At 39.8% G+C, this 21,934-nt stretch overlaps 1 protein-coding gene across 1 annotated transcript; it reads left to right on the top strand.

Moving 5' to 3' along the window:
- Nucleotides 1–1,273: 1,273 nt before the first annotated feature.
- On the top strand, nt 1,274–19,225 carry ASAH1 (N-acylsphingosine amidohydrolase 1). Its single transcript, XM_072862643.1, has 14 exons — nt 1,274–1,403; nt 6,496–6,542; nt 6,733–6,823; nt 8,043–8,129; nt 9,132–9,210; nt 10,116–10,190; nt 11,008–11,053; nt 12,485–12,629; nt 13,833–13,887; nt 14,094–14,175; nt 14,791–14,922; nt 15,155–15,278; nt 15,832–15,888; nt 16,572–19,225. The coding sequence occupies exons 1-14, from the start codon at nt 1,326–1,328 to the stop codon at nt 16,659–16,661; spliced, it is 1,188 nt and encodes a 395-aa protein (XP_072718744.1). The 5' UTR covers nt 1,274–1,325; the 3' UTR covers nt 16,662–19,225.
- Nucleotides 19,226–21,934: the final 2,709 nt, after the last annotated feature.

Raw genomic sequence — 21,934 nt, 5'->3', positions numbered from 1 at the left:
AAACTAAATCTGAGCAAAAGGGGCTGCAGATGTTTAGAAAATAACAGGACCAACTTAATCTGGCTATTTCTTACTGTAGACCATAACAGTATATTCAGGTACCTGCAAGTAAATACAGAATTATTGTCTTACAGGTATTTGTTTTCAACAACAACAAAAAAAAAATGGCTGGGCCCTATAGAAACTGCCTGATTTCCTATTTGTGAAAGACACTCCCATGAAAATTGGAAGTTTCTCCCGTTACGCTGTAATTTTCCTCATTTCTGAAATCCCCTGATTGGTTCCGTATCTTCTTCCACCAGCGCATAACGCTTTTCTGCCTTGGTCTCTAAAGCTCTGTGCAATTCCAAGCTTACGTTCTGAGCCGATTCCTTCCTACACACTGCTGCACGCCCTCCCTTTGCCCAAGGCTTTCACACCTTACAATGCATTTCTTTTATCCTGTTCCGATTCTTAATTTCTGCAATGCCATACAGCTTTCCAGTCAACCATCTGCCAAGGACTTCCCTTCTTTGTCTTGCCACCCCCGGTTTGTTTTAGAAGAGAGTTAACTGTACAGCCAATTTAAGTCAGGATATTAAAGACTGTATTGCTTCTTTTCTGTGTGCCTAAAAACCTCTCAGGCACTGCATAAAGCACAAGACACAAGCTAAAACACAGGTATCCTTGAAGTTTTTTAGTATTTCTTCGCAGCGCTTCCAACAACTGTTGCTAACATATATGCTCAATATATATTAATTTGCTCACACTAAAATTATACCTTTTTATTGTAAGCTATTTGGAGTATGCATCTTATTCTGCTGCTGGCTTGTACTTGGTATCACAACAAATATACCATTTATGTATAGTAGTGAATAAATGATAGACAACGTGCTTGGACTGATGGATCTCATACCTGGTATTTCTCCTCAGACTGTCTCTCCAGTTGCCTGTTTCCTGCACTCTTAGGCAAAATGGAGAAAACTCCTTCCTCAAGAAAGGAGCTGCCTGGTGTCTCTCATTACCATAAAACCTGCCCAAAATATCCCAAGGACACAGAGTAATTAAAAATCACAATATTTACAACGTGAAAACTGGTGCCACGGGTTTGCTCGTAGCGTTGCCTAAGAGAGGCGATTTTATTTCAGATTTTTCTTGGGCGGAACTGCCCTCTTTTGGAAGTATGACTGAAAGTCAATGCCTCTGCTTTATTAAAAATAAAAAGGAGGGTCGGAGCGGCGGCGGCAGGGCCCTGCCGCCGCCGCCTCCCTCCTGTGACAGGCGGGGCGGGGCGGTGTCATGTGGGCCGCCACACCGGGAAGCGCCTTGCCGAGCCGGGAAGGAGGATGGCGGGTTGGGGCCGGGCGCTGCTGCCGCCCGCCGCGCTGCTCGTCGTGGCGCAGCTCGTCTGGGCGCCGGACCCGGTGAGCCCGGCGACGGGAGGGGAAGGGGACGGCGCGGGTCGGGTCGCCCCCGGCCCTCTCTGGGGGAGGTGGCGGGGTGGGATGCGGCCGGCCCCGCCCGAAGGGCTGGCGGGGCTCGGGCCGGCCGGGTGGGTGTGAGGGGAGCTGGCAGCTGCCGCTCTTCCCCACGCAGGAGGCCAAGCGTGCCTTTAAATGCACGCATGTGAATTTAAGGTAGCGTCTCGCCGCCCTCACGGACTTGGTAACTTAAATGGCTCCTCTGGCAAGCGGCGCGGCCGTGGCCACAAGTCCTGGTGTTTGTCGGGTGTGTTTTACAAGTCCTTGCTCGTTCCTGCGCTCAATTTCATATACATGTGTAATGTAAATATTGTAATGTTACACCAAAGCAGCGATTTTCAAAAGGAAGGTGAAGAAGAGCTTGCTGAAAGTATGTACGCTTTTGAATCTACTTAGTGTATTTGCCATAGCTTCACCCAAGGGGAGAAGTGTCGAGCAGGTGGGCTTGGGGTATCATCTTTTGTTTGTTGGGTTTGTTTTTTTTTTAACTGAGTAGGTGAAGTATTTAACTTCTGGTGGAATTGTGAAGTCGGGAGGGGGAGTTACTTGGAACAGGCCGGCTTCCATCTCCCGGGCATGTCAACAGCTGTTCTTGCTTCCTGATGTATGTTTTTATTCCTGAAGCAGCGAAGCACTCTTACATGTCTTCAATTTCTGAATCTCCTCATCCTCTGTGAAGAGGACAGGATTTTAAATATCTCTGGATTTCAAAATATTCTTTTGCAATATATTTTTAAATATTTGGGAACATACTATTTCCTGTATTCTTTTGTGTTTGATCAAAGACTTTTCCTAGCAAATTATACTGATTTCGGAAAAATGAGTATGGCTTTTGGGAGAGGGGAGAACTGCAGGAAAGGCTGTGGAGGGCTGTGGACATCGGGATGACCCGTGTTCCCTTAGCATCCTGACTACTCAGAATCTACCCTCTTCTACACAGAATTCTACTACACAGAATACTACCCTCTTCTCTTCTGTTCACCTAGTCTCACCCTCCCCACTCCCGCCCCCCCCCGCCAAGAGCAGCTTCCCAATACTATAAGCCAGCTCCAGCGTAAAACACCTTCAGAATTTTAGCCAAAAGCTTTCTGGGGTGTGGAGTGGGGGAAAAAGTGCCAGCTATCAGCAAAGTCTGTCATTAGAGCTTGATTTTGCATTTGATTGCACTTGGTACATCTTCACACTTGCACAATATCCACTGCGTGTCCAGGTTGCACATTGTGCTGCTGTGCAGCCAGTTACCAGGCTTGGATATTTTATTTTTGGTTGAGATGCTGGGATGCATCATTTGCTGAAGAATGAACCATGATTGTTGTCTTCCTGTGTACAGCTGGTTGGGTTCTTTTATTTTTATTAACAAAGAATATGGAAGCTAAATGCCATGAATTACATCTCAGTGGTGCAGACTGTCAGTCCCTTTAGCTTTCAATTAAGCCTCCTCAACCATACTGAACTTGTCATCCAAACTGCAAATTGGCTTGGTCCCCATTTCTTCAGTGCTGCAAGAGTACTCTTAATCTCCATGTTCGGAAAGGTGACCAGCATTGGGACTGCTGCAGCATGACAGCGTGCTGCATTGGTATCATCCTGTAAGGGAAGAGGAGCAAAGAGAAAAATGTGTTAGACCACAGAGTTCATAGACCAAAAGATGCTGAATATAACATTACTTTGTCTGAAAGAGATTGAATGCCATTTCCTTAAACTATGGAATTGTATTTCATAGCTCAAAGAGGTCATTTTATATTTATTTTTAAATATGAAGATGAGAAACACTAAATATTAAGGAAGGGTGCCAGAGATGTTCCACCTCAAAAATATTTTTGAGGGTAGTAAAGAAAGTGCTGGCATTCTTTTAGACTGGACAAGCTATGTTCAGCCTATTTCATATTAATGAAATCAGGCTAGGTTTTAAAATATTTACTCAGCAGGCATTAAACCATGCATTACTTTTCTTTACTGCAGTGAATAATAACTGTTATTACTTCATATTTTTTCCCCAGGTAGCAATTCATCTTGACCGTTTGCTAGCTATTTGGTTCCTGTTCTGCTCTACTTTTTTTCATACAATTGGTCATAATATAAATCTTCTGTGCTACTTCCATTTTTTCTTATTATTTCCATCTTTCCCCATACCATGTTCTCTTTCTCCTCCACTGTTCTCTTTCTTTTAGTGTTTTGATCCTGTGCTGCCACGCATCCATTTTTGTATCATTATGTACAAATGCAAATTCGAAAGTCAGCAGTACATCAGATAATCAAAATATGCAACCTACTAGTAACAGGTGATTTAAAAAAAAAAAAAAAGAAAGAACTATTCGAGAATAGCCGTATTCCTCCTAGGAGGTTCAATGCATGTTTGAAAAGAAAATTTATAGTGATGACCTCCTGTTTGGAGCCAGCTTCTGCTGGCTTTTTCTAGGAGACCACCTCTGGCTTGTCATGTTGGAAACTCAAGGCGTTCCTCTCGTGCTGGAAGGCTGCTCCTGCTTCTCTCAGACAGCGTTTATTGTTCCTTTTCCAGTGTCAAGCCTCTGCAGAGGGGAGGATCTCACTGACCACAGCAATAACTTCATAGCTGCTTATTTCAGCCTGGTGATAGAAAGTGTCTGGCGTTTTTTCTGTTTCTGTAAGAAAATTCTTTAGGTGTCTTTTTTTCTTTTTACCTTGTCAGAAAAGTTTGCTGTTAGTCTTTAGCTGATGGCAAAAGGTAACAATTTTTTTGTTCCTTGTTAGAACTTTGTGTAAAAAAAAAAAAAAACCAACACACTTCTAGTTTTCTGGTTGTCTTGACATCTTTTTAAATAACTGCTTATGTGCCAGCATATAATAGTTTACCTAAAGAAACTGTTAATAATCTTGGCTTTCTTCAGATAGCTCAATCGGTGCTAGCAGTTTTGGAAAACGTACGGGTTGTTTTGGGGATTATTGGTTTCTTTAGCTTGCTTTATACATAGACAGGTGAGAAATCTGAAATTACTGGCATGTAAGGAGGGAACATTTTATCTGTATCTCTCCCTTAACTCTTCCTTTAACTGTCACTTTCCCCACCTCTTTTGTGGCTTAGGTTGCAACGGGCTAGGAAGATAAAAATAGCTTCAAGTACAAGATTAAAATCTCAGGAGAGAACATCAGGAGTGACATAACATTTAGCACCTGGAACATCACTTAACATCCTCTGAAATCAGTTTGCATGGCTGCCACTGTTTCCTCTGTGTACACATGGGCTATACTGACAGATCAACTGAACTTTCATCCATTTTGGATAATTTTTTGTTACAGGCTTTATCTGTCAAGAAGCATACTTTGACAGCACATACTTCCTGAAGGTCCGAATCTGTGCATCCATTGCAGTAGGATGTATATGAAATGTCACTTTTTCTGATTGATTTTAGTATTGCAGAATGGAAAATTTCACAAGACAATCACATTAATACTGTTAAGTATTTGCTTGGCTTTGCACTAAGCCTCTGACTTTTGTTGCTTAATTAATCACCTGATATCCTCCCCCACCCTCCCTGTTTTGAAACTTCCCCATTTTGAAAATTAAATGGCTTCTTGTGTTTGACCTTTTGTTCCAGCTATGCAAAGGCTATAACTGCACCACAGTGAAATCTAGGAAACCCATAGCTGCTTGTGTGTAGGAAAACCTTCGTCTTGTGTGTAGGAAAACCAAAATTCATCTCATGCTTTCTCCCAGCTACTGGAAACAATGCAAAAAGAAAACACGTGATAATACAGAGAAACCAATCCCACTTTAAAATTCCTGTTTCCAGTTGTAACAAATTATGCCAGTGTTTAAAGTCTGTGGCATTGTGTAAGACATTGTGTTTTCTAGATTAATGCATTAAAAACAGATAACGTGATTAGCCCACGGAGAACAAGGACATTAGTTAGCTTGTTTGTCCCAGATACGTAGCTGCTAGAGATCTTGTCTCAGTTTTTACTGGAGGCAGCACGCATTATAAAGACACACTAGTAAAGTCATCTAATTAGTACAGCCAAATAAATATTGGAGATCGAGGGTGGGGAGGGGGGGAAGTGGTGGAAGGATCCCTACATATTTTTGTTTCTGTTCTGTCTCCCAGACGCTTGTGCTTTGGGAGCCTTTGTATGGACTCCCAGAATAACATGTTTACCTTTCCTTTTTCCTAGTGGGACATACTATGCTCTTAGGAGCTTACTGATCAGCTCAGATAGCTCAGGGACCAAATCTGGTCTGCTCTCAACTGTCTTGAAGCACAAGTGCAGCTAGTAGGCATTTGCTTGTATTTCGCTGGGTAAAACATGCGATTATAATTGTGGCATGTATATGCATATGTTTATGTATGTATATGCATGCTTTATGTAATTGAGGGGAAAACACCCTTGCATTCACTTTGAGTACACCTAAATATAGTTCTCAAACTTTCATTTGTAATTAGCCATGCTTACAGGAATGAAGGTGACTAGTTTTTAGTTATATTCCTGAAATGCGCCTCTCATAATATTTAAAACCAGTTCAGCAGCACTTTTCCACACTAAATAAAAAGTCATGCTGTATAGCTCATTCCTCTGGCCGAGTAATTTGCCTGAAGTTCAGCGTGCTTTCTCTGCCCCAGCTACACAGTGAAGCTTAACACTAAGCATAATTATGAATGACACTATAAAATGAGACTATGAATTGAATGAACAGAACAAACTGGTCCATACTGAGATTTAAGGTTTCTGAACTTGTCTAAAGAATACGCTTTTGAATCACACTGAGTAAAAATGGGTTTGTATATTTACCATAAGCTTGTGCTTGCCTTGGACTATGGTAGGCAAGTTGTCTGAAGGTCTGTCAGACAGCACGGGGAACTTGCTCTTTGTCCCCTACCTCTTGTATTCTCCTCTGCACCCTTTCCAAAGTCCCAAGACTTTCTCTTCCTTTATTATCAAATCATCATTAATTGAATTAGCTGGCTAGTCCTAAAGGTTTAATTCAAAATGAAGTTTGCTAGAATAATAAAGTGTTTTAACAAAGAAGCTAAACAGTAATCTTTCACTGTCTTTACAGTATGGAGAAGAGTGCAGGAGTAAAACATACCCTCCTTCAGGACCCACGTAAGTAGTCTGATTCAACCTGTCTAACAAATTACAGAAAAGTAGTGACTTGCAAGTCTGAACAGGTTTTTTTTGTAACTTATTCCTGTTGCAGATCTAGAAAATGCTAGTTTCAGGTGGGAAGCACCTATTTTGTCAAATGTTTTTTCAAAGCCTTCTTTAAATTTGAACTCTGGTACTTATCTTTCAGGTTCAAAGGGAATGTACCCACATATGTCATAAATCTTGATTTACCTCCCAGCAAAAGATGGGATAATTTGATGCATGACAAAAAGACAGAGGTATGAAATGCAGAGCTTGCTTTGAAGCTTAGCAGGTATAAAACTAGCATGTGGCCTTTCATTTTGAAAAAAGGTTTGGAAAGGAATATGTGTGCTAAAATTCTCTGAAAGGGATGATATTTCTAGTTGACTTTTAAAATATTATTCTAGACTAAAATAATTGCTAGAGCAAAACTTTTCTGTTCAACACTTGAGCTAGCAGCATCAAGTATAGGGGCACTGATGTTTGAGATGTAGAGGAATAAAAAACGGTGCAGCATAAAGAAGGCTTTCATTTATCAAAGCTCTTTAGTCATGAAGTAATACAGAATGAAGGGGGAGGAGTACACCAAAGGGACAGCCTCAGTAAATTGAAGTGAAACTGAAGCAGCCTCCCTTCTCCTCTGCACATCCCTACATGAGATGATGAAATGGCAAGGGGGAAATGAAGAACTTCCTGCCCTTTTCAGAGATGCTGGTTGCAGCACTGGTGTTCACGCAGCAGAAGTAATTTAAAAAATACTCAAGCCTATTTCAAACTACTTAGAACAGCTGTTCTTCTGAAGGTTGCTGGAAATTCAATTCAGTAATGCTTAATTTCTCAAAAAAGGCCAGGGATTTTTGCTATATCCCTGCTGACTTTGACCTTTCAACTCTGAAAGCCAAACAAATTCTACTTACACCATAATATTTATTTTAAAAGTCTCATTTAAGCCAGTGGACATTGAAAGCTTCAGGTTGCACCTTAAATTCTGGAAGGTTTTATCTCTCATGTACTTTGGGTTCAGATCACATAGAGTAGAACTCTGTGGACATTCGCATGTCGCAAATGGAAAGCATGTACTTTTATAAATTTATTGAGTCTTTTTGGCTTCAGGATCACTAGTGCTTGAGCAAAGAGCTTTTAATTAACATTTTTAAAGACAGAAGAGTGCAGAGTATTAAAATGTGATCAAAGGAGCAGAAGATGAGGATGGCTTTTTCCTGTAATTCGTTTTCTCTGGTAGAGGGACATGTCAGAGCTAATCTAGAAAGTTATTTGAATAAAGCTTGAAGAGTGACTTAGTGGGGAGTTGGGGTTGTTTTTCTCACCAAGAACACCACATTTAGCACTTCCTTTAAATATGTATTTTTTTCAACAAACTGTTTTTTTGAAAAGTATGTGAAGGAGTTCTGTTAGTATTCTAGCAATTCTTATGCTCAAGATCTTCTATTCAATAAAAGCCCTTGTTCTTTTTAGCTGAAGACTGTGGTCCAGAATATTAAAGATATAGCAAATACGTTCTTCCCCAGTGGCAAAGTTGTTGACATAGTGGATAACAAAATAGTAAGTATTTTCAGCTTAATTATTTTATTACTGTATGCTCTGACTACCAGAATTAGAATGCTACTAAATTTGGCAATTAAGAACTTTACAAGTGATAATTCTTCCACTTCCAGAACAAAAATGCTGTTTTGAAGAGTTACTCTGAAATTTTGCCTTATTGGTGAAATTTTGCTTTCTTGCCTACTCTGAATTACTCTGAAACCATCAAAAGTAAAATGCATGTGTCTCTTCCTCCTTTAATTTTTTCTAAGATCTTTTGACGTTTGGATTAGTGATGCTATACATATATGCTACTGACTTAGTCACTGTAGCAAAACACTTCACTGAAATTCTCTTTGCCGTGTTCAACTCCTTTTAAACAGTAAAGTAAAATCAAGTTTTGAAAACTCTAATAAATTTCTGATTACAGGGGCAACTTTGACCAAGCCTCATCTTAAAAAATAATTTGGGTCTGATTAAAATAGGCTTTGGCATAGAATCAGGACAGGGGAAAACAATGTAGCATTAGATACAGCATAAGGTCAAATCTGTCCCCATCTTTATTTACAGCAGCCTTAGGTCATGCTGGCCACACTTCATTTGTATCCCTATATGCCTGAGTGGGGTTGACATAAAGGTAGTGTATATAGGTAGTAATACCAATGTGTGAAAGTTAGGTGTTCCCTTAAACACTGACGTCAAGCTCAGTTCCAGTTGAGCTCTTAACATATGAGAGTCCTACTTCACTGTGTTCTGTCTATTGCTGCTAACAATAATTAAGATACTGTGCTAATCTCCATTGCTCACATGTCAATATTTTGATAAGTAACAGTTTTTACTTTCCCTAAGTATGTACTTGTCTTCCAAGTACTCTACAAACATCCTCAAGTTCTACAGGCTGCAGAGGAATTAAATACTCAATTTAATAGTTGTGAGAAGGATGTACCTATTGGGGAGAGGTTTGTTTTAAGTAACAAAATAGCGTTAATTTACAAAAACAATGTACAAAACTTTTCCTTTCAGGCTCATCTGACTGCCACACTTCCTTATCCTTTCAATGAAGAACTCCAAGGGATTGCAAATTCATCTGGGATTCCTTTGGGTAATAGTTTCCATCACTTCATTAACGTAGTGGAAAACTAGGAATCCAGACTTGTTTAAAATTAGTACGTGTACCAGTCTGCAGTATAGTTGTAGTCATCTGTGACTTTAACAAATAAATTATTAATTAAGTAGATAAAGCAATAAATTGCATCTTACAGTAAATGAAAACAGTATTTTAGACGAGAATGGCAGTAAATCACATAAGCCTTTCATCAGGCTGGGACTTCTCGGTAGAGGTGTAGCTTCTCGCTCCTGAGTTTTGGGAACTGGAGCAAGTCTCAGCTCCTGTGCACCAAAATTTGGGGGAATCCTTGATTCTCATTGGTTTTCCATTCAGCTGCATGTCTGCTGTTGACATACCAAGAAGGCAAGGCTCAGCTTCATGCTGTGCTTTCTTTCCCTTGTAATTCTTGCCACATTCTCCTGCCTTCCGCACCTCCTGCAAAAGAATGCAATTCCAGGTGAGAAGTAGACACTGAATTCTTCCAGAATTGAGACAGAGAAGGTCCATAGACCTGCTTCCACTAATTCCCTCATACAGGAGCAGTACACCTGGTGCTAGTCAGCAGCTCTTATATGGGAGTAGTGGTACATATAGCGGCTTTCTTCTTTAAAGTGAATTTTATAGCTTGTTTGAAGTATCTAGAGGAGGAAGTAGCAATGACTGTCAGCTTTCTGTATGGTAAGGCAGAAGGCCAAGGGATTCTGATCCTTCTATTTGCCTTTCAGGAAGCTCTTGATTTTGCTGAACAAGTCATTTCAAAGATCAAATGAGATTTAAACAGGAATTCTTAAGATAAATATTCTAGAATGCTAAACTGTGCAGTATGTTTTTTTCTAAACATCTTTTTCTGTTCATGGCAAAAGTTTCAAAATATTGAACTTTGTTTCTTTTTGTTCTAGGGGAAATTGTTATTTTTAACATCTTTTATGAAATCTTTACTGTATGTACGTCAATAGTGGCAGAAGATAAAACAGGTAATGCAACCCAGAATAGTGTTAACAGTTTTCTCTTATGTAGGAGAGGGTCCACCTCAATTATACAAACATAGTCCTTCTCAACTGTAGGCAAGAAGGTCTGGTAGAAGAGACTGAAAGCAATGATAATAAAAAGGTGTTCCTTGAGAAGGGAATAAGAAATCACAGGTGTATTAGGTCAAAAAAAGGAAAAAAATACTTTCAAAGATGGTTTGGTTTTGGGTTTTTTTGAGGGGGTTTTGTGATGGTTTATTTTGTTTTTTTAAATAGGTGGCATTTGTTTTTCTAGAGGAAAGAAACACCAGCCAGACACCTGATTCTTTGTCAGTGCCATGAGGGATTCTAGTGCAATCTGTTTTGCATCTAATTTTTAACTATCGCATATGTGTGGTGCTAGAGAAAATGGATAGTCTGTTTTAAGAAAAGACTCTTTCATTCTCTTAGTTCTGTAGACCTTGTCTGCAACTCTTCCAGCTTAGGAAATTTCTGAGGGATTCTCAGAGGGTTTACAAACATCTCACTTTCAGGGGGAGCTCAAGGTATTCCCATTACATTAAGATAATGTGGAAAGCATCTGAGGCTGAGGTGGACAGCAGTTTACAAGATTACTTGATTTCAGTTATGGAAAAACACTTCCCTGATCCAAAAAACCCCACCATTTTTCTGTGCTTATGAAAAGGGCAACTAGGCAATGGTGTTTTCCCTGCTTACTTTCCCAGGTATTTTTCCTGCTTACTCATTTCCTGGTTTTCTAAGCTGAAATTCATGTCTCTTTCTTTAGAAAATTGTATTTATTTATTTATTTATTGATATGTAGGGAAGCTGTACCATGCCAGAAACTTGGATTTTGGACTCTTTCTTGGGTAAGTACCTAAACTTGTGCCTTTAAAAAAAAAAAAAAAAAAACTATGAAGAAAATCTAGCTGAACTTGAAATTTCTACATGCATTCTTTGAGTCTAAATGATGAACTGGATGTTGTTAAGACCGTGACAAGTAATTCTGCACTGCATGTTGTAAAAAAAGGCTAAAACGAACAAAAGGATTGTTCTGCTGATCTTATGTCAAACTACTCCGAGCTTGTCAGGAATGACTTTGTAAAACAATTGTGTTCAGTGTTACTTAAGTGTTTTCTCAGCTCCAGTTAAAACTGTCTCGAACCAAAGAACGGTCTATGTAACCTTATCTCTGAGGTGCAGTATATCTTGTTCTTTACATGATGAGACAGAAGCATCAATTTTAGTGTATGCAGTGAAATGTGGATTGAGCCTGTTTTTGTGGCTAGTTGTTTTTCCAAATTATCCCCCTAGTTACTGTACTGTGCTCTACTGGCACTTCCCATCATTCATCATTTCTACTCAGAAGCCAGTGATTTGTATTCCCTGATCTAACACTATCATTCATTTGCATACAAACTCTGTAGTTTGTTGCCCAGCACCAGATTTTCTTTTAGTTCTCATTTCATACCTCATGATCAGGTAGTTCAGTGTTTGCTTTTATTATCCCAGTATATTTTGTAACGTCACTCATCCAGATGACTCTCAATGCCCAGATGGAATTTAAATGTCCATCTTCATTAAAATTTTTACCTGCCTGACAAAAACTCAAATGTTGTCAACTGTGACTCCACACGTCTCTTGGTTTGGCTTGTGTTGAACTTCTCCCGCTTGTCAGAAATACTGGGAACATGCTCCCTGAAAATTAAGGCAACTTTCAAAGCTGTTCCCAGAACCTGGATTATTTCCAGAGAATTTAATGGTCTGCTAAGTGTTCTTTAGCACCCTCTTGCCTACAAACTGTTCCTACAAACTAGAATTGGAACTCCCTTTGTGTAGAGCAAATCCAGTAGTAATGCGGTTTGTTTTATCCCTTGGAAAAGTAAGAATTTGAGGGAACCAGCTCATTCTGCTGCAGAACAAGCTACACATGCTTTTAGGATACAGCAGGTTTGGTGTCACAGGCAGTACCTGTAGCGGCCTCCCTTTGCCAGCAGGAATAGAACAGTTATGTGTGTTCAAAACAAACCAGCTGTAATGGTGGTGCTGTTTAATACCGAGTAGCGTATATGCTCTTGGTTCAAACAAAACTTGTTTCTTTTCACTGACTGCCTGTGTGTTTAGACTTCCTGGTTGTCCCTTGCTGGTGCTGCTCAGGTAACTACTGAGCAGTTAAGTGTTGGCTGACATGAGTGAGATCAGAGGACAGGCGTCACACACAGGAAATCTGCGTACTGTGAAGGGAAGTCTTAAAAGCTACTGAGGGAGGGAAGTTTCAAAGGCTATACTGTCTTCTGCAGGTGGGATGTTAAAAATAATTCCTGGACTTTAACTCGGGAACTGAAGCCTCTGGTGGTAAACTTGGACTTCCAGAGAAACAACAAAACAGTATTCAAGTCTACAAATTTTGCAGGATACATAGGCATGGTGTCTGGAGTCAAACCAGTAAGTATGGGGAGGGAGGGCTTGTCAATTTGTTAATAATGCTTCAGTCTTTCCTTTAAGATGTAAATTTTCCTGTTTTCATCCTCTGCCTTGGGTTGTTTTTTAATAAATGATCTCTTAATTGTTCTGGTACACAGTATAGCTATTTGAAGAAACGTAAAAGAAAACAACACTGCACTCTTCCTTGTAAAAGGAGATTGCCTAAATGAAATATTTGTTTGGACAATTCTTAAAAACAGTGTTGAATTCTGAATACGAACAGGAGTGAATACAAAGTGCACAAGTGGTTGGAGTTTCTTGCTAGCAGATACATACTGCTGTGATCCCAGAGGTGAAACGGCATACTTGTGCTATTTTAATTTTTTGTCCAATCCTTCTTGGAAAAGGAGTCCTATGTTGCAAGATTGATTTTTTTTTTTTTTTTTTAATAGGCACCTGAAATCTGGGTTTTATCTACATCTTAAAAACGAGCAGTACAGAACTATACCAGGGTCTCCAGCTTACTACAACTCTTCCTTTTCTACATGCTCTGCCTTTATCCTCTATTATAGGTGGCCCTTTCCATAGTAGAGCATTTCCGGCATAAATCCTTGTATTGTATCCATTTATTTTTGTCTTCTGGTCAAATAAATTGGGAACAGTCCATTCTGAAAATGATCCAGCATAGCCGAATTCCACTTTCCTCTGAAAGAAACAGTAGCTGAAGACTGGGATTTGAGTTTGAATTGCATGTTGCAAGTAGCACGGATTGAACTGTGTACAGCTGCAGGCCCCTGTGAACAGCAATAACATATCAGCATACTTAGCACTGGGACTTAAAAATCTGCCTTCAAACTAGAACAGTATTCAGAGGCCTGAGAAGAAGGTTACATACAGCAGGGGAAGGAAAACTGGTAATTCAGTGATGCAACAAGGACCAAGAAAAAAATGGCCACAGGCTTGACTTGCTTAGCATAAAAGCATGGTTTGCTGGATTGCTATGCCAGGTCAGAAGATGACGAATTATCATTTCTACTTGCTCAGGCAGTGATAAATTAGGTTCTTCTCCGCATGGGCTTGATCTTGCAGCCCATTACTCAAAGGGGAAGAGTCTAATGAACAGGAAGCTCAATTTGGCATGTAAATTGCAATGCTGCCTCTTGTTTATTACTGGTATTAACAGGCTGGTGGTGGATGAAGGTTGACTTGTTTAATGCTTTTCAGGACTTGTTCACTCTGACAATGAATGAGCGTTTCAGTCTTGATGGTGGTTATGTTGGTGAGTAATGCTCATTGCTTTCATTATTTCTGTACAAGTTTTCCAGACCTTGAGCATACCAGTTACCTTAATAAACAGGCAAACAAATGGTGAAAAGATTCCAGAGGGGTAAGATAAAACACAGTTCATTTTAAAGGATGTGAAAGTTAGAATAGCATGAGCAAACCTTCTGAAAACAAATTATTGTAACCAGTGATATTTTGCAGGAATCTTCGAATGGTTTCTTGGTAGAAGAGATGGTAATTGGATGGGCTTTCTTACAAGAACAGTATTAGAGAATGCTACAAGGTATTCCCCCCCCTCCCCCCAATATTCTACTGGTTTAATCTGCTTTGCTTTCAACTGGTATGAGTACTGTAGATGTATGCTTAGTATCTAATGATACAGATATCTTCCTCGAAGCCTTAACATTAAATAGTTCTGGGTTTGCTGGTACTCCGGTGGGGGGAAGGCATCACACATGATCCTTCAACACTCCTCAAATTATTTTCTCAGATTTATTTTTTTTTCTAATGAACCTATTGTTATCTGAATGCATAACAGCATTCTGCATCAAAACACATCCAACAGGTAGTAGTATATTATAGGAAGTAAAGAGAAACAAAGCTCTCATGCAGTAAATAAATTAGGTGGAATATGACACAGCATGTCATCATTTTATTTGTGTTTTAAATGTGGAAAAAGTGCAAAGAGCACCTCTCAACAACCATACTTCAAGTACAAAGTGTGCGGAGGAGCTTTGCTTAAGTGTGTTCCTTCATTGTGATACAGTCTCCTCATATGTGCGTGAAAGGGGAAGAAAGGTGTAACTACCCAAACTTTTCCTGGGTCTGTGAAACTCATTCTTCAGTACTTCAACCATTCATAGCATTTAATAGTCCAACACTATTTTGTTATCTGCAGTTACCAGGATGCAAAAGACAAACTGGCAAAAACAAGGCTGCTGGCTCCAGCTTACTTTATCCTGGGTGGAAAAAATTCTGGAGAAGGGTGCGTGATAACTCGTTCCAGGACAGCTGCTCTGGATATCTGGGAGTGAGTATGCTTGACCCGACACCTGACTCAGCCTTCCAGAAGAGGACAGGTTCCACTAATAATTGTATCCTATGTTTCTTGTGACTTCTGTTGTACAAGAACTCACTTCTTTAGCATCACTGAAAAATGCCACAGCAAGCCTAAAAAAAATCCGGCTGTATATAGTATATACTATATACGTACTTACTATATAGTTAGAGAAGCAAACCACAAACATATACCTCTTTTCCAGCCTTGATATCAAGAAAGGTACGTGGTACGTGTTAGAAACAAACTACGATCGCTGGAAGCCTCCACTAATCTTGGATAATCGTAGAACACCTGCAATGAAATGCCTGAACCAGACAATGCAAGAGGTAAGCATCCTCCAAATACCTCATCTTGCTGTTTTGAAATTCCCAAGTTACAGTACTGATCTGACAGAGTCAGGAGCATTCAGGGCATTTGCAAGCACAGCTGTAATGACAGAAGTGGCTAACGGTTTGTGACAATTTGTCTGTGCTTCTGGGTAATAAAGTACCAGCTGGCTCTTTACATGAATGTTTTTTAGTTTTAGGCTCTCTCTTCATCTGGGTGGGTTTCCTGCTGGCATTTTCTGCAGCTGCATATGCAGGGGGATAAACCTAGAGACACTTTGAGAGAGATTTTCATTGTTTCCTGAGCTGTTTTATCACTAGTGAAATTCAAACACACACTGTCAGCCAGTGAACACTGACACTCAGAAACAAGTGTCCCGTGCTGTACTGAGATCTGGTCTGCTCAAGGTTTCGCAACTCATGTTCTTCTGATCTCAATATATACTCTTAGAGCTTTATCTTATTATCTAATTGAGCAGTAAAAAGTTACAGTTCTCAGCATTTACAGTAAGAGGTTAATGTCCATTAACATCAATGTATTATTTTCTTTCAGAACATCTCCTTACCAACAATTTATGATGTTCTCTCCACAAAGCCGGTCCTCAATAAGGTAATGCTTCTATTTTTGCAGAAAGTTTAGAGTAGGGGGTGAGGGGCAGACCACTAACTACTGTACATGTAAGGAGGTCACAGTGGTGCATTCGGGGTTTTTTTAGGTGAAAACATGCACGTAAAAACAAAACAAATTCCATCTTACTTTGTAAAAGCAAAATGTAATTGCTGGAATAGCTGTTTTTCAAAGGCCCTCCAGCTTTAAAGCTCCAAGTAGCCTGAGCCCTTTCCTCATAGCTGGCTCTGGTTTGAGGCAGCATTTGTATTACAGCCTTCTTAAGGACCCTTCTAACCTGAATTAACCAGTGATACATGCCCTTAGAAGTAGCATGAAACAAGTTAATATACCTCATGGTTTACACATACTACAGTCACATTCTTCTTGCAACAGAAGATGTTTTAGTCTGAACTTGAGGTTTTGATGTTTAAAAACAAAAAACAAAAAAAACCCCAAAAAAACCTAAAAGGGTGAGAAGAGGTTTTGAATGAGAAATTTAGTTACTATATTCAGTAGAGGCAGCATTCTTGGCTGAGGACACAAGCTATTCATACTTGCATGTTGTTGACTAAATAAGACAAATGCTCATTTTAGTTGAACTGTTCAGCTAGTATCAGAGACAGTTTTTCACTAATTACTGTAATGAGACTCTTTTTTTTTCCCTTCTTCTTCCCACCTATTAGCTGACTGTGTGTACAACGCTGATGGAGGTGTACAATGGTCATACAGAGACTTACCTGCGGGAATGCCCAGATCCCTGTAGTCCTTGGTAACCCTGTACCTTTCCTATGTTGGAAGCTGCTTGTCTGAATTGGAGGTCCTCCAAGAAAAAATACTTTTGGAAAAAGATTCCTCAGCCTAACTCCTTTCTTCAGAAATCCCATGGCTATATAGAAATGTCAATGAGCTTCTAACAATGGAGGACCCTGTCTCACATTGGACTTTCTTGCTTTCTGATCAGCAGTTCTGCTGATGAGAAATGTACAGTAATATATGTCTGGTTTGATTTCAGCTATTTCAACCAAATGAGTTCAGCAGGTAGCTCTAGATCTCTTCAGTCTTGACAGTATTCTTGGTTTGGTTTGTTGATGGTTTGTGGGTTTGTTATTTTGTTTGGTTGGGTTTTTTTTAGGCTAAAATACTTCTAAAGCACATATGAATTAAAACCTACCAAGCGTGAAAAAGAATTGGGCATTAGAAGGCCATCTGGGACAGTATTTGGGACTGTTATTCTTTCCTAAGCACTTAAGAGGAATTGCTAGTGTTCTGGTCCAATATGAGGATATGTCTAAGATGCCCTGATATGAAATAACCTACCAAGTGTCATATCTAGTCACAGAAACAAGGTTTTAGGGAAATATCAAAAACGAGATCTGAGCCAAAAAATGTCTTTTCACTGATTTATAGATCTTTGGCTGATGCTCTTTCTTGGCCTGTTAATAATTTTTTTTAATACAGATTTTTCTGTTGTCTCAAAAAATAAATACTAATACAATAAATATTCTTAAGCACTACTTTCTTTGACCGAAGTACACATGCACTGATTTCATACCTCAGTGGCAGTCACCATGCATGTTACATATCACATGACAGAAAGGGCATTCACTTCCAAATAGACTGATTTTAACAGTGTCCGAAAAACTGATTTCTTTCTTAAACTGACATTTAAAGCTATTACCGTAATGGGAAGTAGCCAACTACTAGTAGCAGTTGGGTTGTTTGGGGGGATTTTAGTTGGTTGGTTGGTTTTTGGAAAGTGGGGGAGGGAAGCCAAGTCAGACTACACCATTGGCCGGAATTCAAATTAAGAAAGTAAAGGTTCTTTAGAAATAGAGAGAAGTACAGGCACCCTAATATCCTAGGAAGGAGATAATGTAGAAGGCAGTAGTTTTATCTGTGTCACTGCCTGCATTGCTGGGACTAGTTTCCAGTGCCAACTCTTGTGTTTTATAACACGCGAAGAGAAGACACTGGAGAGTAAACTGAGGGGCTGGTATATATGCTGGTTCACTAGTAATCTTTTCTTAACCACCCTAGGAAAGAGGTGCTATTCATATTCCTGTTGAACCATTAATTTGAAGTTGACACTGGCGTAAGGGAAGTGTTTGCTGTCTCTTTGGTGTCTGCAGAGACAGTATTGCATAAGGCATTCTAAGTAAAACCTGCAAGTCCGTGACATCCAGTCACAATGGGATTCTTGATAGCCAGGACATGCAGAACAGTATTAGTGTCGTGCAGAAGTTCAGAACAGAGGATACAACAGTTTTCTGTTCCAAACAGTAAAGGCTACTATAAGATTTTTTTTTTTTTAATAATTGCAAATTTATCACTAAGAAGTCTACAGAAGGGGAAACAAGTTATTGCCTGTAAATCTGAGATGCAAAGTCAACTTTCATTCAAGTATGACTGGCTAAGTTTTATTTAGTATTGCTTCCTTTTAGAAAAGAAATATTAAAAGATAACCTTTAATCATCCCTTGTTTCAGTAACTAGGTTGCCAGCTTACAGCAAACTGCAACAGCTCTCCCTCCATCAACACTGGAAGAAGCAGGGACAAAAGGAATGCTAATTGCCAAATAACTTTAGCAGCTGATAAAGAAACATGGCTTCTGGTTGAAGAAAATTATATTCTGGGCCTTAGAACAATGCCTGTAGTAACACAGCAAGAAGCAATTCGAAGGGGTGTAAAGCACTGACGCATTGAGAGCACACAGAAATCAGCATCCCACTATTTAAACTGACATTTAAAAAAAAAAGGGCTAGTCTAGTTGTACATCTTTTTTTTTTTTAACTTAAGTATGGAAGCAGAAGCATGTTAGCATGACTCTACTACCAGAGTCTATTTTTTATCTCAATCATGAATATTGAATGTATGTAAACCAAAATCAACATAGCAGCATGATTTAGATTAGGGAAAAATGCATGTACAGTGTGAAATGCAGCTTTTGCGACATTTGATTCATATAAAATGGTTAAACCAAGTCAAACGTTACAGCTTGTACCACAGAGGGCACATCACATACTGCTGAGTTTGCACCTTAATCTGGTAGGGGGTTGTTCAGATTTGTTTGGAATTAGCTGCATAACAGCCATAATCAAATTACTTTGAAATTTAAAAATAAGTAGTAAGTTTACTTGCTTAGTTAGTCCTGTCCCACTTTAGTATACGTGGAGCAAGGTAGTGTAGACTATTTACAGTCATTAACTAATAAGTTTTCTGTATGTCCCTTGTGCAAGACAATCCACATTTCCACACTGGAAATTGCTTTACAATTGAAAAAGCACAGCTAAATCCCATGGATGTCTGTCCAGAGCCTGAATGCCTATGCCTGCTATTGACTAAAATAAACTAAGCTATTTAAAAACAAAACTCCCAACAACTATGTCCTACTGTGTCTGCCTTAATATAGAAAAAGTGATGAATGTGATTAATTGCTTATTGATTTAACCTTCATCTGTCAACTCTGACAGCACTTGCTTTGAAGGTTTTCTCAAGCCTGACAAAAAGTTTAATTTGTTCTTGTTACAGACAGAGACATCTATTTTTAACATCAGTTTACTGCCTCCCTCCTGCTTCTGCTGCCCTAGGCATTGTAATGGAAGCTAAGGCTATTTCACTGAAGAACTGTATACAACTACTTGCAACTTTGGGATTTAATTTAGCTTCTTTTTTTTTTTTTAACAGAAAGACACAAAGAATGAAAATGGGTATGTTTCTTCATATTCATTTGCTGTACACATAGTTGTGGTACCTCACAAACACTGGGGTTTTTTAGGTTCATTTTTTCCCCAGGTCAAATAAGCAACCATATGTATTTTCTCTTTTAAGTTTAAATAAGAGATTTACACAGCTTTCCTAGTTCTATTGTGAAAAATCATCAAATGGTTGCAAAAAAAAATACATGTAAGCAACAAGGCAAACATACTTTTTTATTATTACTGCATAGCCTAGGTCTATGAAGAACAGCCTCAGTATTTTAGTTTCCAGCAGATTTTTAGTGTTAATGTAAATACAAAGAGTTAATCCAGTTTATGCTGAACTTGATCAAATAAGGCATTACAGGAAAGACAAAGCATTTGTTTGGGTGCTGGCATTTAAATGCAAAAATGTCAGTTTGCCAAGAAAATTTTACACCTCTACAACTTAAGAAACCCATGAAGTGAAGCCCCATACCGTTTCAGAAGAAGGAAGAATGGCATGTCCCATGTCAAAAAGCAAAATGTTGGCAGCTAGTGGGGACAGGAGAATCCAGGAAAGGAATTTGATTCTACCCAAATCAAGCAGTAGTTCTGGGACACACGTGCAAGGGAGTTTGCATTAGAGTCAGTTACAAGTTCAGGCTTTGCTTGGAAGCAAAACACCAGAGCAGCACCCACAGATGTCCTGGCAAGTACCTCCAAGGAAAGCAGCAAGAGTAAATAGAAGACTTGAGCTGGTGCGAGCAGGCAAGATGTACCGTGGACTGACAGGGAGCAGTTGAGAGCTTTAGGCAGGCACCATGACTAACAACAAAACACTCCTCCCTCCCAGCACAAAGACCTGTCCCACCTTCACACAGCCAGCTCTTTGGTGGAACAAGCTGTTCCACCTCTACAGGTGGAACAAGAAAGAAAGAAATGTGAACAAAAAGCTCAAAAGCTTTGATTTCACCTTAGTGGCAACAGCAGGCAAATGACCTGCTTATGCCACGGATCATCAGATGGTCTCTTGTCGGCTTTTGGAGGACCAGAAGTGGTGAGAAAGGCACACCCAAGCTCTGCGAGCAGCAAAACCTCTCATCCTTTGCACCAGAAGAACAAGATGAGCCAGAAAGAATAACGCTTAATCAAAGTGGTGGCAGAAACCACAATTTGCCTTAGGAAGAAATCTCCAGATATTTATGCATTTTATAAGAGGCTGGTTTTGAGTGTTAAGAGTCTGGCAACACAACATACCAATTGGCCAAATACTGTGATCAAGAAGCAAGCAGACCATGCAGTTGTTCCCTACCAGTTTTTCAGAGCATCATAACTTGTGGTATCAAAGATTTTAAAGGTCTTTTGTAGCTCGGTCTGCTCCCACACTCTGTTACTTAGAAGAGAGGACAATAATTATAAAGGAGTTAGTCTGTTTACATAGTGAGAAGCACGGTACTGAGGACACATTCTGATCTACAGTGAATCAGCTCTGAATTATATTAATTGTATATGGGACAACCTCTCTCAGTCTAATTTGTTTTGCAACGTTTGTTCTCCTAGCTCAAGGATTATGCATGAGCAATAGAAGAATCCCAGTAGCGAGGCTGCCTCTGTTGGGTATTCGGTATTTAAGGTAACTCCAGTCATACGGCTTGCTTAAGGTTTTCCACCATCTGTCTTTTAATCTTGCTAAGCTTTCTCTGTTAGACAGTGTGCTGGTTTTGGCTGGGATAGAGTTAATTTTCATCACGGTAGCTAGTATGGGGCTTTATTTTTGATTTGTGCTGGAAACAGTGTCGATAATACACAGATGTTTCCACTATTGCTGAGCAGCGCTTACACAGAGTCAAGGCCTTTTCTGCCTCTCACCCCACCCCACCAGCGAGTAGGCTGGGGGTGCACAAGAAGCTGGGAGGGGTCACAGCTGGGACAGCTGAGCCCAACTGACCAAAGGGCTGTTCCATACCATGTGACGCCATGCTCAGCATATAAAGCTGGGGGAAGAAGAAGGAAGGGTGGGACGTTCAGTGATGGCGTTTGTCTTCCCAAGTAACCGTTACATGTGATGGAGCCCTGCTTTCCTGGAGATGGCTGAACACCTGCCTGCCCATGGGAAGGAGTGAATGAATTCCTTGTTTTGCTTTGCATGCACATGTGGCTTTTGCTTTCCCTATTAAACTGTCTTTATCTCAACCCACAAGTTTTCTCACTTTTACCCTTCTGATTCTCTCCCCCATCCCACTGTGGAGGGAGTGAGCGAGCGGCTGGGTGTTGCTTAGTTGCTGGCTGGGGTTAAACCACAACAGGCAGATACCCAATCTAGAAAAAAATTTATCCCTAGACTTTTCCCTCTTCATATTTCAATGAAA

This window comes from Ciconia boyciana, chromosome 5, assembly GCF_034638445.1.
Source record: "Ciconia boyciana chromosome 5, ASM3463844v1, whole genome shotgun sequence".
Classification (NCBI taxonomy): domain Eukaryota; kingdom Metazoa; phylum Chordata; class Aves; order Ciconiiformes; family Ciconiidae; genus Ciconia; species Ciconia boyciana.
This window is presented reverse-complemented; position numbering and strand designations above follow the sequence as displayed.